Below are 13,802 nucleotides of genomic sequence, written 5' to 3' on the forward strand. Positions count from 1 at the left end.
TTAAAGTGACTATAACCCATAGATTCATCATAAATGTATTCACACAATTTGAAGTGACTGTCAGTGGGAGACAAGCCCCAGGAACAGCCAGTATGAGGAGATTTTATTATATTGGCCAAAGCTGGAATTGCATATCACAAGATACACTGGGACATACAGCAGACATGTATTATATGCATGTATTTAACTGTATGTGATAGCCATAAAAATATACATTGTGGTTCAAAACCTTTTCGGTCTTTTTGGCCGTTAAAACTAAGCAAAGTTTACTGATATACCAAGTAGGCATAGAAGGAATACCAAGAGGGCCTATATGATACAGGTTCAGGGGGCCCATGTGTGAAGCCCCCCTGAAACTCATCTGCAAAATATCACTCAAAGGAACATTTACTGACTAGGAAGACACTCAAAATGACCACAAAGAGATGCAAAGGAATTACTGAGAGACACAAAATAACTACAAAAAAGGGCAAAACAACACAGAGACACAAAACAATACATAAATTCCCACTAAATTATCTTAAAGAGACACAAAATTACCTCAAAATAACAAAAAAACAACTACAAAGATGCAAAACATCACCAGAAAAGGCTATAAAATGTGTGTCTTGCTACATTATATTTTCTAAAGGATGCTATAATATCATCTGAAGCGGTTGCATCATTATTTGCAGATTTTTTTCAGCCCCAAAGTAGCCAAGGAGGTAGTAGTTTGACTAATTTGATGCAATAAAGAGATTAGTAGATCCAGAAGACTATTATTAGAAGACTATTTAAAAAAGCTAGGGAAAAATGTCCAGTTAACTATATTCATACTTATGTATTTTAAATTATTGTACAGAATTGTTATAATTTTTAAGCGCCAGGTCATTTATTCTATTCTACTGTTTAGTTTTTTAACTTTCTCATGTCTTTGGATTTTTTGGGGCAATGTTTAAGGTAATTTTCTTGTACTTTTCACTGATTTCTCACCAATCTCTGGGTCATTTCTTCTTTTGTTGCTCATTACCTTCTTCTAATGTTTTTGAATAAAGTAAACCAAATTTGTCCAGTTCTCAAAATGTTACATAAATGATTTCATTGTATTTCCATCTTTGCAGAACAAGTTTTGTGTGAAAGGAATTAAAAACCCCTCCCATATAGACGTCAGGCCCAGATATAAACCTGTTGAATTCAGTGGTTTAAGTAAATAATAGCCCGGGTTATTAATTAAAATTTTACGGGTATTTAGGTTTTTGAGTGGACAATTAAAGCCAGGGGGAGGCAGTAATAAAGGATGCCAACTGCCCTAATTCCACGAAGAAGAGAAGGCTACCATCACCATGGTAACACACGCTGAACGCTACATTTTTTCCATGGATGTGTGAAGCCATGTCCCGCCCTATTCTCCCTCTGATTGGCTAATACGTGTTACCTTTGTTGTTTGGATTTGTTAGTTCATAAATGAAAACCACATTAAGCCAATCAAAAGCAGAAGAAGGCAGAGTGGGGCGGGACATACCTTCGCCATCCTATAGGAAAAAACTCGTTTACAGAACAAAACAGTTTCACGGATCCTCAGCAGATATGGACGGTCTCTGAAAAGTCTGCGGTCCGTCATTAACTGTATTACAGTTCACTTGACTGTTAGCTACAAGCTGCTGCTCGAGCATCTTCCTGTTGATTATCTATGTGAGAAAAGGCCATCAAAGGCGGACGCGTCCCCATCACCATGGCCGCCTCGGTTGAGGAGGTATCTTCGTCGGTTGTTCGGGAATATCTGAGTCGAAAGGTACGTTAAGTTAGCTAACGTTAACGCTATGCGGTGAACTGACCTCCGTCCTCAAATGGTTACCAGAGCTAGCCACTTAGCCTTAGCCTCTGTCTAACAACGGTAGTTACGCGTATTCAGGTGTTACACCGAAATATGTGACTCGTCAGTTTCTGTGCGACAAACATCAGATTCATCTCTGAAACCAGTTGCTGGCAGGGCCGGGGGAAGACTGCTCTGATAAGAGCTGCATTTTGTGCATGAATACAATCAACAGGGTGATCTCTTTTCTTCTAAAGGCATATATTGTCAAAAATCCCTTTTTTATTGTAGCATTATATAGCATGCTACTGCAATATGGATCAAACATATATCAGCACACTCCGTTGCACATAATGAACGAGAACAAACAGATTACTCACAGTTTCACAGGTTAAGTCAATCAGAGCACTGCACACATATCCAGAACACAGTATTTTAACCTCATAAATACATCTCAGTATTTAAACCTTCGGCCGCGCACACACAGACATACAAACACACACAAATCATTATCGGCATGTTCACTGACGCCAGAAAAAAGTGTGCCAGTCCTCAAACTATTAAGCGCCTGCTTAGTAAAAGAAAAACACATTGCTCACAGCAGACCAGAGCATATCCAAATGCGCAGTTTCAAGCAATCCAAAAGGCCAACTTGCACAGCAAAAAACAACATAGCCAAGATGCATTTATGCCGCACAATTATCGTAAAATAACTGCTCAGTAATGGTGTTAAACTGCACGGCGGCAGCTCTTAATAGAGCAGACACTGTACCTTGGCTGGGTTTGTGCTTCTCTTGTGTTCCTCCAAAAGTGGCTTGATGGGATAAAGTCACTCATGAGTGCATTAATGTCCAAACTGTTGGAAATGTTTGTGTTCACATTCATCAGGTACAGGTGCATGAGTCTACAGCAAGCTAACCTGCAGTAGCCTACGTAACGTCCGTTGACCATGATGCTTAGCGTTATTTTAATAACTAGTAATTATTCAGTGTTTCGATTTAAAAAAAAACAAACTTATTTAAGGCTTAAATTTTTGGTAAATACCAATAAAAAAAAAAATCAAATTTTCTTTCCTTTATTTTTTTCATTTTGAAGAGTGTTGTGATGTTGGCCTTTCCCAGCAGGGGGTGCTACTTCTCATGGTCATTGCTGCTGTCACATGGAAGAAAAATTGTGACCCTGTGCATGACCTTAGTATTTAGGAAGGATGTTTTTCACATGCTGCCATCAACATTTCAAATTAATTAATGATTTATATAAGGGGTTGATGGATATTGGTTTTTCAGGGCCAATACCGATACTGATTATTAGTAGTCAATGAGACCGATAACTGATATTTGGAACTGATACGCATTTACAATAAAAATGAAAAAAATGAAAATCTTTCTGTCGATATTTAGAATTTGGAATATAACAAACTCCAACACAAAACTTAGTTTAAATGCCTTTGGCAAATATTTAATCAAATCAGACTTTCAACATCATATACAGCAAGTTCCCAGCAACTTTTTTTTATAAAGTCAAGCAAAACTTTAAATAAAAACAAATAATAATAACTCCCTGAGGTTTTAAAAAGAAACATTTTCTGTCTTTGCGCTTTTTAATGAATACATTTTATCGGTGACCATTAAATAAAACAGAAAGACAAAATGCCAATTATCAGCCCCTATATATATATATATATATATATATATATACATATATACACACACATCTATCCTTTTATTATCCTTTTTATGATTATGAGTTATGTTTGTTTGTTTTGAAATTCAGATATTAAATGTGGATATGACTATATATACATAGTTAAATTTGTGGAAACACCAATCATCTTTAAATTTAATCTATAATGAATTTTTTTGCACTGCAAATCCCTGAAATGTATTAACTCTAAACATGACAATAAACTGCTGAATTGTTTATAAATCTACAATTTAACAGACCCTGAAAAATAATGTTTACTCTCAAATGAAGACCAAAGCTTCTGTTTTGTATTATTTCTGATGTATTATTTATAATTTGTATTTCTATTTATTTTCTGTTGTGTTTCTTCTTCTACTCAGATTCATGTCCATGGACTTAGTATGGACCTGGCTTATAGTTCTATCTGTGAATCTTTTTCAATAAATTAAAAACAATAATATGTTCTCATCAACAATTTGATAAGTAAAATAAGTAAAAGTAAAATAAAATATGACCATGTTAAAACCCTGCAGTGTCAGTATAGCTAAGACTCTTAGTCACAGGCTCTGATATGCCACATGTTGTAAAACATTGTTGATACGCAGGGACTCCGGAGGACGATTGCCTGTATGGATGAGGAGCATCCGCGCACAGTGGCCAGCATCAACAACAGATCACACCTAAGGCAAATTCTCAACATGGAGGGTCTCTACAGGCAGAATAAAGTAAGTCTTACAGCTGGAGGTTAGATTTTGTGCAAGCAGATAACATGAAAAGTCGGTGGCTGACTCCTCTGTTATTGCAGGCTCAGAACTCCCCCCTGAAAACATTACTGGAGATTATTGTAAAGCACCGCATCGAGGGCCTTAAGAATGACAAGATCACCTGCAGTGAAAGTGATCCCCTGCAGTCTACTCCAACCATCAGCTCGATTACCAGCTCTCCTGCAGTAACACCAAAACTGACGGATGATGCAAAGACAGAGGATAGCACAACAGCTTTTGCTGTCAGCAAACACATCAAAATAAGGTATCTCACAAGTTTTGTTTTTAATTTATAAATTTGTGCTGTTTAAACTGTTTGGAAATACAAGATAAATCTCTCTTGCAGGTCTGCGATGGGAGAAATCTGCCCCTCTCAGCCTACATATACTTCATTATTGCTTGAGACAGACAGGCTATCCAGTCAAAATCAAACCAGTTTCTGGGCTTATGACTCAGAGGACCAGAAAAGCCAGCCACAGATGACCTCCCTCCAAGACAAAGAGAGCTTCATCAGAAGAGAACCAGAAAAAAAGACTTTCATCACTGAGAGCACCCAAAGAAGCAGAACTAATCGTATTAGACGTGGAATGATGGCTGGACCAATTGCTAGCACACCTCAGGTACTGGATGCCTGTATTAATTAATTAAATGTATTAATGCCATATTCATCATATTACTCATATTAATCATACAGTGTTCCCAATGTTTTTCCCTCTAGGAATCAAACAAAAAAAGGCAGAACCGAAAGCTAGAAGTGCCCCAGCTGCTGCTCAGAAAAGACGAAAACAGGCGGTTTGGGGATGGACTTTTAGTGACTGCTGTACATCAAAAAAGCCTCGAAAGCAGCCTAACTGAAATCAGCTCAGCTGACTGCATAGGAGGGCAGCGGGAATTGCAGAGTGCACCAGAGAGACTGCAGAGAGAAAACAGCTTTGAAAGAGTGAAACAACACACACAGAAGACTACAAAGTAAATAGCTTTAAGCTGCTAATGGGAGTGTGTCTGCGGACACTTCACAGTTTCATACTGTTGAAAAAAGTTTCCTTCCAAATTTGGTTCATAAGTTTATTTCTGTTTCTCAGAGTGAAGTCTTTGACGAGGCTAAATGTGGCTGACTTGGATGTGTCTGAGATGGTTTTAGGTAAGTAATGTGTATATAGAAAAGAGGCCACAACTATCTTCTTTGCCTTTTTGATTTTTTTGCCTCACATTTGTCAAATCTGATTGTGTCAATCAATTTTCAGATGACATTGATGATGATGACGATCTGCGAGAACTCTCCAAAGTGTCCTTTAAGAGATCCGTTGCAGAGCACAACTATGCAGGTCGACCGATGGACCAACACACTGCCATGGTTGGTGATTTACACAAGTGCTTTTTTTTAAAATAAAACTTCTGGGTACAGTTTCTGCAGAACTGCCTTTGATTTTCTGTTTTTGCTTTCTTCCAGGAATTGAAAGCGGTTCTTCTTGGCTCCAGCCTAAATTGTTTCAGTCTTGAGTGGAGGAATCAGGGTTTCACATTCTCAGAAACGCATGACCTCAGATATGGAATTGTGCAGAAAAAGGTTGTCTTACGTGGCCATACTGCTAAAATTAACTAATACAGAAAACTGATTTTCAGATGATTTGTTGACTTGAAGTAATATTCACTGTGTGCGTATTTTTTAGGGCGGTCCTTGTGGAGTTCTGGCATCCATCCAAGCCTTTGTTCTCAAGAAACTGCTGTTTGAAAACACAGAAACCAGTAATACAGGCCTTCAGTATGTTATCCTTCAATTCAGAGCTTTGACCCATACTGTTAACCTCTTGGGTGCTTTTTACAGCCATTAATTCACATCAAGGACATGCTTTGTAGCCACTGTTAAGGATTGACCTCTGCATTTGGTATTAACTGTATTATTACTCCACACAACCTGCTTATCACTCAAATGGCACTCTGTTCTCAGGAGGTTAAGACCTTCCAACACCACAAGAAGAAAGTGTTTTGTTTTAGCGGCGGCTGAAATACTGTGGAGGGCTGGCGAGGAAAAGAAAGCCATAATTGCAATGTAAGATCATACTTTTATCCACTTAATCCTCTACATCCAGACCATTAACAGAGCCTCGTTACTGGTATCTAAATAGCACATGAATACCTGGCTCAGATGTGGAGGCTCAGGGTGGGCTCGCATCACTTCTTAAAGCCTAAAGTTCAGTTCCCATCAGACCTGTTGATCTTTGAAATGATACAGATAAATCTGCTGTTTCAGGTGTTGCATTGATTTAAACAATGTGTGTGTGTGTTGTTGTTTTTTTTAAATTACAACAGAAATTCTGGGAGAAATCATTTCACCCCAACTGGACAATACAAATCTGAAGGAGTGCTTGAAAAGGTACACTGCAGTGCACACACACATGCTCACACACACAGGTAATAAAGTAATGTTTAAGGTGACCAAACGGAACTATGTAAGAAAACACATAAAATTGAAATTTATGAAATATTACCATGTCTAAAATGTTATTGAAGGAGATTATTAATCATATTTGGAAATGGAAAAATCTATTTTCTCATTTTACATCTTTGTTGTTTTATTTGGAATGAATTTAATAATAATTTATTAAGGTTTAGCTGTGTTAATACTATCACTTTGCAAAATGCATTTTGTTTTTTTTTTTTAGAAAAAAGTTTTAGATTACCATGTTTTGTTTTAGATAACATGTTTCACCGTGGATAACATGAAGGACATGCAGTTGCTTCTGGAGCAATATATTGATCAGGTGAGAAACTCAATATGAATTTCCTTAGTATAATTTTGCCTGTCAGATGTACAAAACATTGCCAACCTTTTTACTTTATTCTCTTTCCTACAGTTTGAGACCGGGGTGTTAGGATGCTTACTGCTCACCATCTCTGCTGTGCTATCTCGATCCATTGAAAAGTATGCTGTGCCTCTTTTTAGTATGACTAAACAAGATGCGAGAAGTATATAAAATCCCTCTGAAACTTCACTTTAACTGCGCTGTCTCTTTATTCTTTGCTCAGAGTAAGAGACGATATGGACGTGCCCTCCACCACTCTCATCGGGGCCCATGGTTACTGCACTCAGGTTTGACATGAAACTAGAAATTGCAGGCTAAAATGGTTTAGAGCACTTGTTATTGTGTTCAAAATCACAAATGTTACTGATAATGTAGGAGAGGAATTGGTCCTGATGACATTGGTTAATGACAGGAGTGCTCAAGGTTTTGAGTGTCAGTTTAGGGAGCCAGCACATGATGGAGGGCCACACAGTAAATGTGCAGTTGCTGTATTGATAACAGAATATAACCTCTTGAGTTGACACGCATATCCCAGTGTCCAATAGAGTGGGCACTGGATGGAGGAAATATCTTGCAGAGTAAAAAACAATTTAATCCACGCATGAAGTAGCTCCTGTTATGAGGATTTTAATGCTGTATAAGAGTAATGTTTCTGGTTTGAAATGTTACACAGAAATAAAACTACTTTGTGTTTCACCAGTTACCATGCATCAGTAGCTTTTGACAAGTTGTCATCCCTAAGCTGATAGACGATTGTCAGGGGGCGCAGTTTGGTGTAGTTACCTAGTGGTGTATCAACTGGAAAATACTAAAAGTGAAAGTATTGAACTGGACTGCAAATGATCAAAATATAATGCATGTATTTCATCTCAAGTAAGACAATTACATGCAAGACTTAGAGTACATTATACTAATCACAACTCACAATTAGTCTCAGAGGGCTTTACAGCATATAGCATCCCTCTGTCCTTAGGGACAGAAAAAACCTGGTAGAAACCTCAAGAATAGTAACTAAGGAGGGACAGATGTGCAATAAATGCTGTGTTTACAGAACAATAAAATTACAGTAATAGCACAACAAAAGGTTCTCAGTGTAAGACACAAAACAAGGCAGTAGGGGATACTAGTTACTGTTTTTGCTGTATACACAAAATAGAAAGTATAAGATTGTTTTTTTGTATGTGTTCACCAGGAGCTGGTAAACCTGTTGCTCTGTGGCAGAGCAGTTTCTAATGTCTTTGACAATGACATGGAGTTGGACTCAGGCAATGGCAACATGACTCTCCTCAAGGGAGTCAAAGGTCACTGTGACATCGGCCTGCTGTCCTTGTTTGAACACTATAACATTTGCAAGGTGAGCAACATTGGTGGCGGATGCGAGCCAGACTCAAGTGAGAACAGAAGATCTCAGAGAGCATTCTTCTTTAATCTTATGGGCACATCTGCGCTGCTGATGTAACAGATGTGCCCCTAATTACAGCAAAAATGTTCTTACGATTGTGGCTCAATACATGTACAAAGTAACTGTTACACCCTGGAAAACTGTCTCTCTCTACTTTGGAGTACATCAAGAGGCGTGAGTTAACAAATGCCATGATACAGTTAGGATTTTACTTCTCTCCATCTCTGTGACAAGGAAGCTGAAGTTTGTGACAGCTTATGTGCAAAGCATTAAATAAACTTTTTAATAGGTTTTAACTACTAAAATTGATGATGGCTGCATTCTGTTCAGCAGCTTCAGTTCTGGTCATTAATAGATACTTTGCTCTGTGGTGTTTTACTTTCTAATATCTAAGGTAGGAGCTTATCTGAAGACTCCCCGTTACCCCATTTGGGTGGTGTGCAGTGAAAGCCACTTCAGCGTGCTGTTTGGCCTGCAGAGGGAGCTGTTGACCAATCAGGACAAAGGCCTGGAGTTTGACCTCTACTATTACGACGGACTGGCCAATCAACAGGAGGAGATCCGCCTCACTGTCTGTATGTAACATCAGTTGTTCTCAGTACACATGCTCTTTAATCCCTGGCTGTTATGTTTATCATTCCCTCCCTTCCAGTGAAACACTCAGAAAAAAAGTGCATCAGGAAATAATTTGTGTGATTAGGATGTGATCTTGTTTTTCTGGCAATCTAAATAATTTTTCTTTATGTTGATGCTTGAGTCATGTTTTGTTATTTCATGTTTCATTATGTAACTGAAAATGTTTAATTAAGTGTTTGTAATTTTAGCTTTTGGCAAAGTGGCTCTGAGTTGTCAAGATGTCGACGCTGATCTCATTCCTCCACTGGAGCAGTGTATCCGAACAAGGTGAGGATCTTTGGCAATCAAACACACAAGCGTTTACTCATGTAAATAGCAATGTATGCAGATCCTGGCAACAACCATAAAAAGCACATCTTAAAATTTCTTGGGGTTCAAAATTCTTGCATGCTGTGAATAAAGCTTTAAAGGGGCCCTATTATGCTTTTTGGGTTTTTCCCTTTTCTTTATTGTTTTGTTTAGCATTTTTATACTTGTAAAAGGTCTCCAAGTAATACAGCCCAAAGTCCAAGCCAAAGGGAGCTCTCTCTCCCTCAAAAGTCACTGCTCCTGAAACAGCTCATTTGAGTTTCAGTGTTTACTTCGGTAACAATGTGACATCACAACGCAACAAATAGAATGGACTGTGCATTGAGAGAGCCAGCTGACCAATCAGAGCAGACTAAGATTCTGGGAGGCGGGACATAAACTCAGACAGACTGTTTCAGACGGCAGTGCTGCAGCATAGGGCAATACGAGACACATGATGTGTTTTTAAACATTAAAGCATGCAAACCTAATCTAGTAGACCACCAAAATACAAATATAATCCTGAAAATTAGCATAATAGGTCTCTTTAAAGTCGTAAATTATCATTCAGTCTGTACGTGGGTCAGCTCTAAATGCCTTAAACTGTTGTTTTATTTCAGGTGGAAAGATGCATTTGTCAACTGGAATGACACAGAGCCGATTCTCTGACTGATCACATGGTTTGATGTTACTTTAATTGTGGAACATTAAATGACAACAAACATTTTGCATTACCAATACAGCTATTTTACATATGTTTCATGGAGTTTTCTTTATGTTATATTACATTAACATTTACTCATATATTTTAGCAGTGCCATTTCTACTTAATTTCCATTTCTCTTCATAGTGAGACAAAAGTGTTGTTCTGCTATTTGTTTACATGATTGTTTACATGGATGTTGTATATCAGACACTGTATGTGCTGCTGAAAGAGTTTGGGTATGTCATGTCAGCCATAAAGTCTCATGCTATTGTCTAAAAAATATATTTAAGAAAAATAAATTATTTTTTTAAAAGGTCTAGCAATATATGCATAAGTTAAGAAGTTTGGAGGTAAACTCATTCTTTTGTTGCAGCTGAAATGTAAATTGATGCAAGATGCAGTATTGACCACAGTGGCCTTTTACCCTTTATCTGTACTTTTTACATGAAGATATTAAAGGATGTCGTCCATATTTTTACACTAAATTAATATGATTTCTCTCTATTCTGTCTTTATTAGAAATGAAATAAATGTTACATTCTAATCAAGGAAATTGCAGAAAAAAGTCAATTTCACATAATGTCTTAACTGATTTTATTTCACTATTGTGTTATTTTATGTGTACTCTTATTGCATTTACGGTTTGAAATCAAATTCCCTTTTGTTGTGCAACCTTTAAATTGCTTAATCTGTTAAGTTGTACTGTATTTGTTTTAATTGCTTCAATTATAATTCTGATGTATTGTCAGGAAATTAGATTAAATAAATAAATCGGACTGGTATATGTGAGTTTGTCAAAGGGAGAATTGCTCATAGAATTGCCTTGATGAATTTTCACTTGATAGACAGCATGGAGCAGCAAATAAAATCATTCAATACCTCAACTGTCTCCACATGTGTTAGTTGTTTTGTGTTTTTTTATGCAACTTTTGTCATGAAGCTGCTTCTAACTGCTGACCAAATAGAAAAAGAAATTCTGCAAAACTACTGTTGTGTAACTTTAAAGAAGAGCGCAGATTTTTTTAAAGTGGGGTTGTGTGGATTATTTACCCACAGACAGGATTTTACAGAAAGATGTCAGTTGGCATGCCCTCAATTTGGAGAAGCAGGCTGGAGTCTGACACAAGCTAAGCAATCTACTGCTGCAGAGGGGTCAGCAACAAAAGTAAAAGCATTTTAGCCACCTAAAAGAAGTCCAACCTAAATAATTTAATATTATTTTAAGTATACACCATATTAAGAATATTGACACTGCTTTACATTACCATCAGAGTGATTTCAAACAGGAAAAGGAAGCTGTTATATGGCTCTCTTCAAAGTCAGACTCCATTGAGAGTAACAGTGATTTAACATCGCTGAACACAGAAACTGTGGGTCTACGACTGGCTTTATTGCTTATTTTGTGTGTGTTATTTGTTTGCCTTTGGCATTTAAAGTGGTTAGTTCAGATTCACCAAATCACACAACAACACTAACAGACTGAAGCAGTGGTTTTGTCTGGTGGCTTTGTTGAGGACACAGATGGGGAACTGAAGCTGTCACTGGCTTCCCTGTTGAAATGGGCTGTCTGATGGTAAAGGTAAAGCGCTGAAAGCATCCTCAATATAGTGTACACTTAAGCTGATAATGACTGGGACATTTTTTAGAGGGCTAAAATACGTTTTGCATATATTACATTTCTCAGCTTCTATGGCAGTACTCCTGCCTGCTTTACAAACTAGGGGTGCTGACTGACATCTACTGTATGTAATACACTGAGTATTGATAAGTGCACCATTAAAACCTCACTTCAAACAAACTTAACTGTCCCTTTAAGTATAATTATACTGTATTTTGTTATTGAGAAAACTCTGCCAAGAGATTGTGAAAATGGTTATTTTCAGTTTGTTTAAGATAAAGTTGTATCTATTTAAAAGAAAAATAAATCATTAAATAAATGTTTCTTCTTACTACACTGACAACACTCAATAATTAATGCATCATATCAAATCTGTTTTTAAGAGATGTTAATCTGTCTGTCAAATGTAAATGTGGGATCAGTTATTGTCTGTTAATACTAGTTTAAAGCACAAATTGTTGAATGATGAATACATTACACCAATATAAATGACACGAAACATCACTGTGCTTAGCAGTATGGATATAATTCGCTTCATTAAAAAAATGTGCGTTTGAGGCATTTATTTTTATCCCATTTGATAAATGAACATTTATGTAGCCTAATTCTTACACATTTCTTAAATGAAGAAGACAATCATGAAGCTCATTGTGAATTAACTCTGAACTATGTCACATACCAGGGGGGTGTAAATACAAATTCAGCTGGAAGATGCCTCGCAGTTAATCAGTGTGTCGTCAGAGCACACGCAGTGTGTGGCATGCAGAGGGGGTGGCAGGGAGACCTGTGCCAACACCTCCAGCACATGGTATCAAAGACACTGCAGCTGTCACACAGATGGAGCTGCAGAAACTTAACTTCTTTGTCCAATGTGGACCAGAGTCCACATAACATCTTGGACGTGCATTGTGGGGGGCAACACATATCCACGTATTCAACCACCTTGTCAATAACACTATGAAACAATAGAAGCTGCGTTCTTTATTAAATCTGTCAAAGTCAATCATGTCCATGAAAGTATCATTTTGGTGCAATGGAAATTCTGGAGCAGAGCTCAATGTAACGATGACAAATCATTCATCTTTCAACTGTCAGATCCCTAATGGAGGCTGTATTATCTGAATGTATATTATTGGTGACTCATGTAGGGATTTATGCATGCACAAAAGACATAGGAAAAGCCATGAATTAATCATGAGACATGGAGTAAATCAATGAGCCCTCTACAACAATTTTACAGCCATCAAGTCGACTGCAATCACTATAAATAAGGTGGCTTGCTTGAGCAAGGCCTTGGGGTCCAAGAAATTGGATTAGTGTTTACTTTTGCCTCAAAATTCCCCAGTGGATTTTGGGGGGGGGGACTTGACATACGTCATAAGGAGCCATGTTTAGATCTTGGGCTATATCATAATCTTCCTTGAATAGCTGGCGTGTGAAATATTTCCGTAAGTGCCAAAGGGCTTGTCAAATTACAAATGTGAGTATGAATTCAAAATCAATTAGACCAAGGAATCGGGGCAATCCATTTAGTTGGTGAACTGGTATCAAATCAGAACTGGGATTTGCTTGAAAAGGCCGCAAGTCTGCTGCAAGACTGGTGCAGCCTTGTCAGTCCAAATCACAGCATCCTCATTCAGAATAAGGAATACAAAGCTGTAACTGTGTCTTGTCTGTTTTAAAGAGCAGAGCAGTTGGAGGTGACTAGCTTCTAGTTAAAACATGAAGGCATTTCTACTCTCTACTGCTGAGCTTTGGTGCATCCGGGCGCAGTCTGACAGGAAGCTTTGTTCTCTATTTACTATTTATCGCACCAGCATTTCTCAGAGGTATCAGAGGAGGGATTTGGTGCTTGTGTGTAATTGTGTTAGAGCCCTCCCACATGCTGTCCCCGGTGCATCTTCTGTCTCCTCTTCTAATCTATGCTGTTTGTCTCCAGATAAGTGATATCCTCCTCAGATTAGGATCCGGTGTCCCTGCCCTGCCCACCTGGAGGGAGAGGGATCCCCAGTGCATCCCTGTTAGGTTCAAGCTGTATTTTTAGCTTCCTAATCCTTTTATATCTTGAGCAGAAAACGTCACCCGTTTCCATTAATTGTCCGAGGTAAT

The 13,802-nt window shown here is 37.8% G+C and overlaps 1 protein-coding gene across 1 annotated transcript; it reads left to right on the top strand.

The window, feature by feature from the left end:
* Positions 1-1,494: 1,494 nt before the first annotated feature.
* On the top strand, positions 1,495-10,958 carry mindy4 (MINDY lysine 48 deubiquitinase 4). Its single transcript, XM_042516480.2, has 18 exons — positions 1,495-1,771; positions 4,081-4,200; positions 4,281-4,504; positions 4,586-4,859; positions 4,958-5,208; positions 5,322-5,380; positions 5,484-5,593; positions 5,690-5,806; positions 5,910-6,001; positions 6,188-6,289; positions 6,550-6,613; positions 6,936-7,001; positions 7,095-7,162; positions 7,267-7,330; positions 8,236-8,397; positions 8,840-9,020; positions 9,270-9,348; positions 9,990-10,958. The coding sequence occupies exons 1-18, from the start codon at positions 1,712-1,714 to the stop codon at positions 10,036-10,038; spliced, it is 2,142 nt and encodes a 713-aa protein (XP_042372414.2). The 5' UTR covers positions 1,495-1,711; the 3' UTR covers positions 10,039-10,958.
* The last annotated feature ends 2,844 nt before the right edge of the window (positions 10,959-13,802 follow it).

Source organism: Plectropomus leopardus, chromosome 5, assembly GCF_026936395.1.
Source record: "Plectropomus leopardus strain MGB_pleo_1.0 chromosome 5, ASM2693639v1, whole genome shotgun sequence".
Lineage (NCBI taxonomy): Eukaryota > Metazoa > Chordata > Actinopteri > Perciformes > Serranidae > Plectropomus > Plectropomus leopardus.

What these genes read in the sequence shown, in the direction of transcription:
- mindy4 (XM_042516480.2), top strand. Translation starts at nt 1,712, where the DNA reads ATGGCCGCCTCGGTTGAGGAGGTATCTTCGTCGGTTGTTCGGGAATAT. An exon ending in ACCAGTAATACAGGCCTTCA is followed by an intron (nt 6,002 to 6,187) that starts GTATGTTATCCT and finishes CTCTGTTCTCAG; the next exon opens with GAGGTTAAGACCTTCCAACA. An exon ending in CTGAAGGAGTGCTTGAAAAG is followed by an intron (nt 6,614 to 6,935) that starts GTACACTGCAGT and finishes GTTTTGTTTTAG; the next exon opens with ATAACATGTTTCACCGTGGA.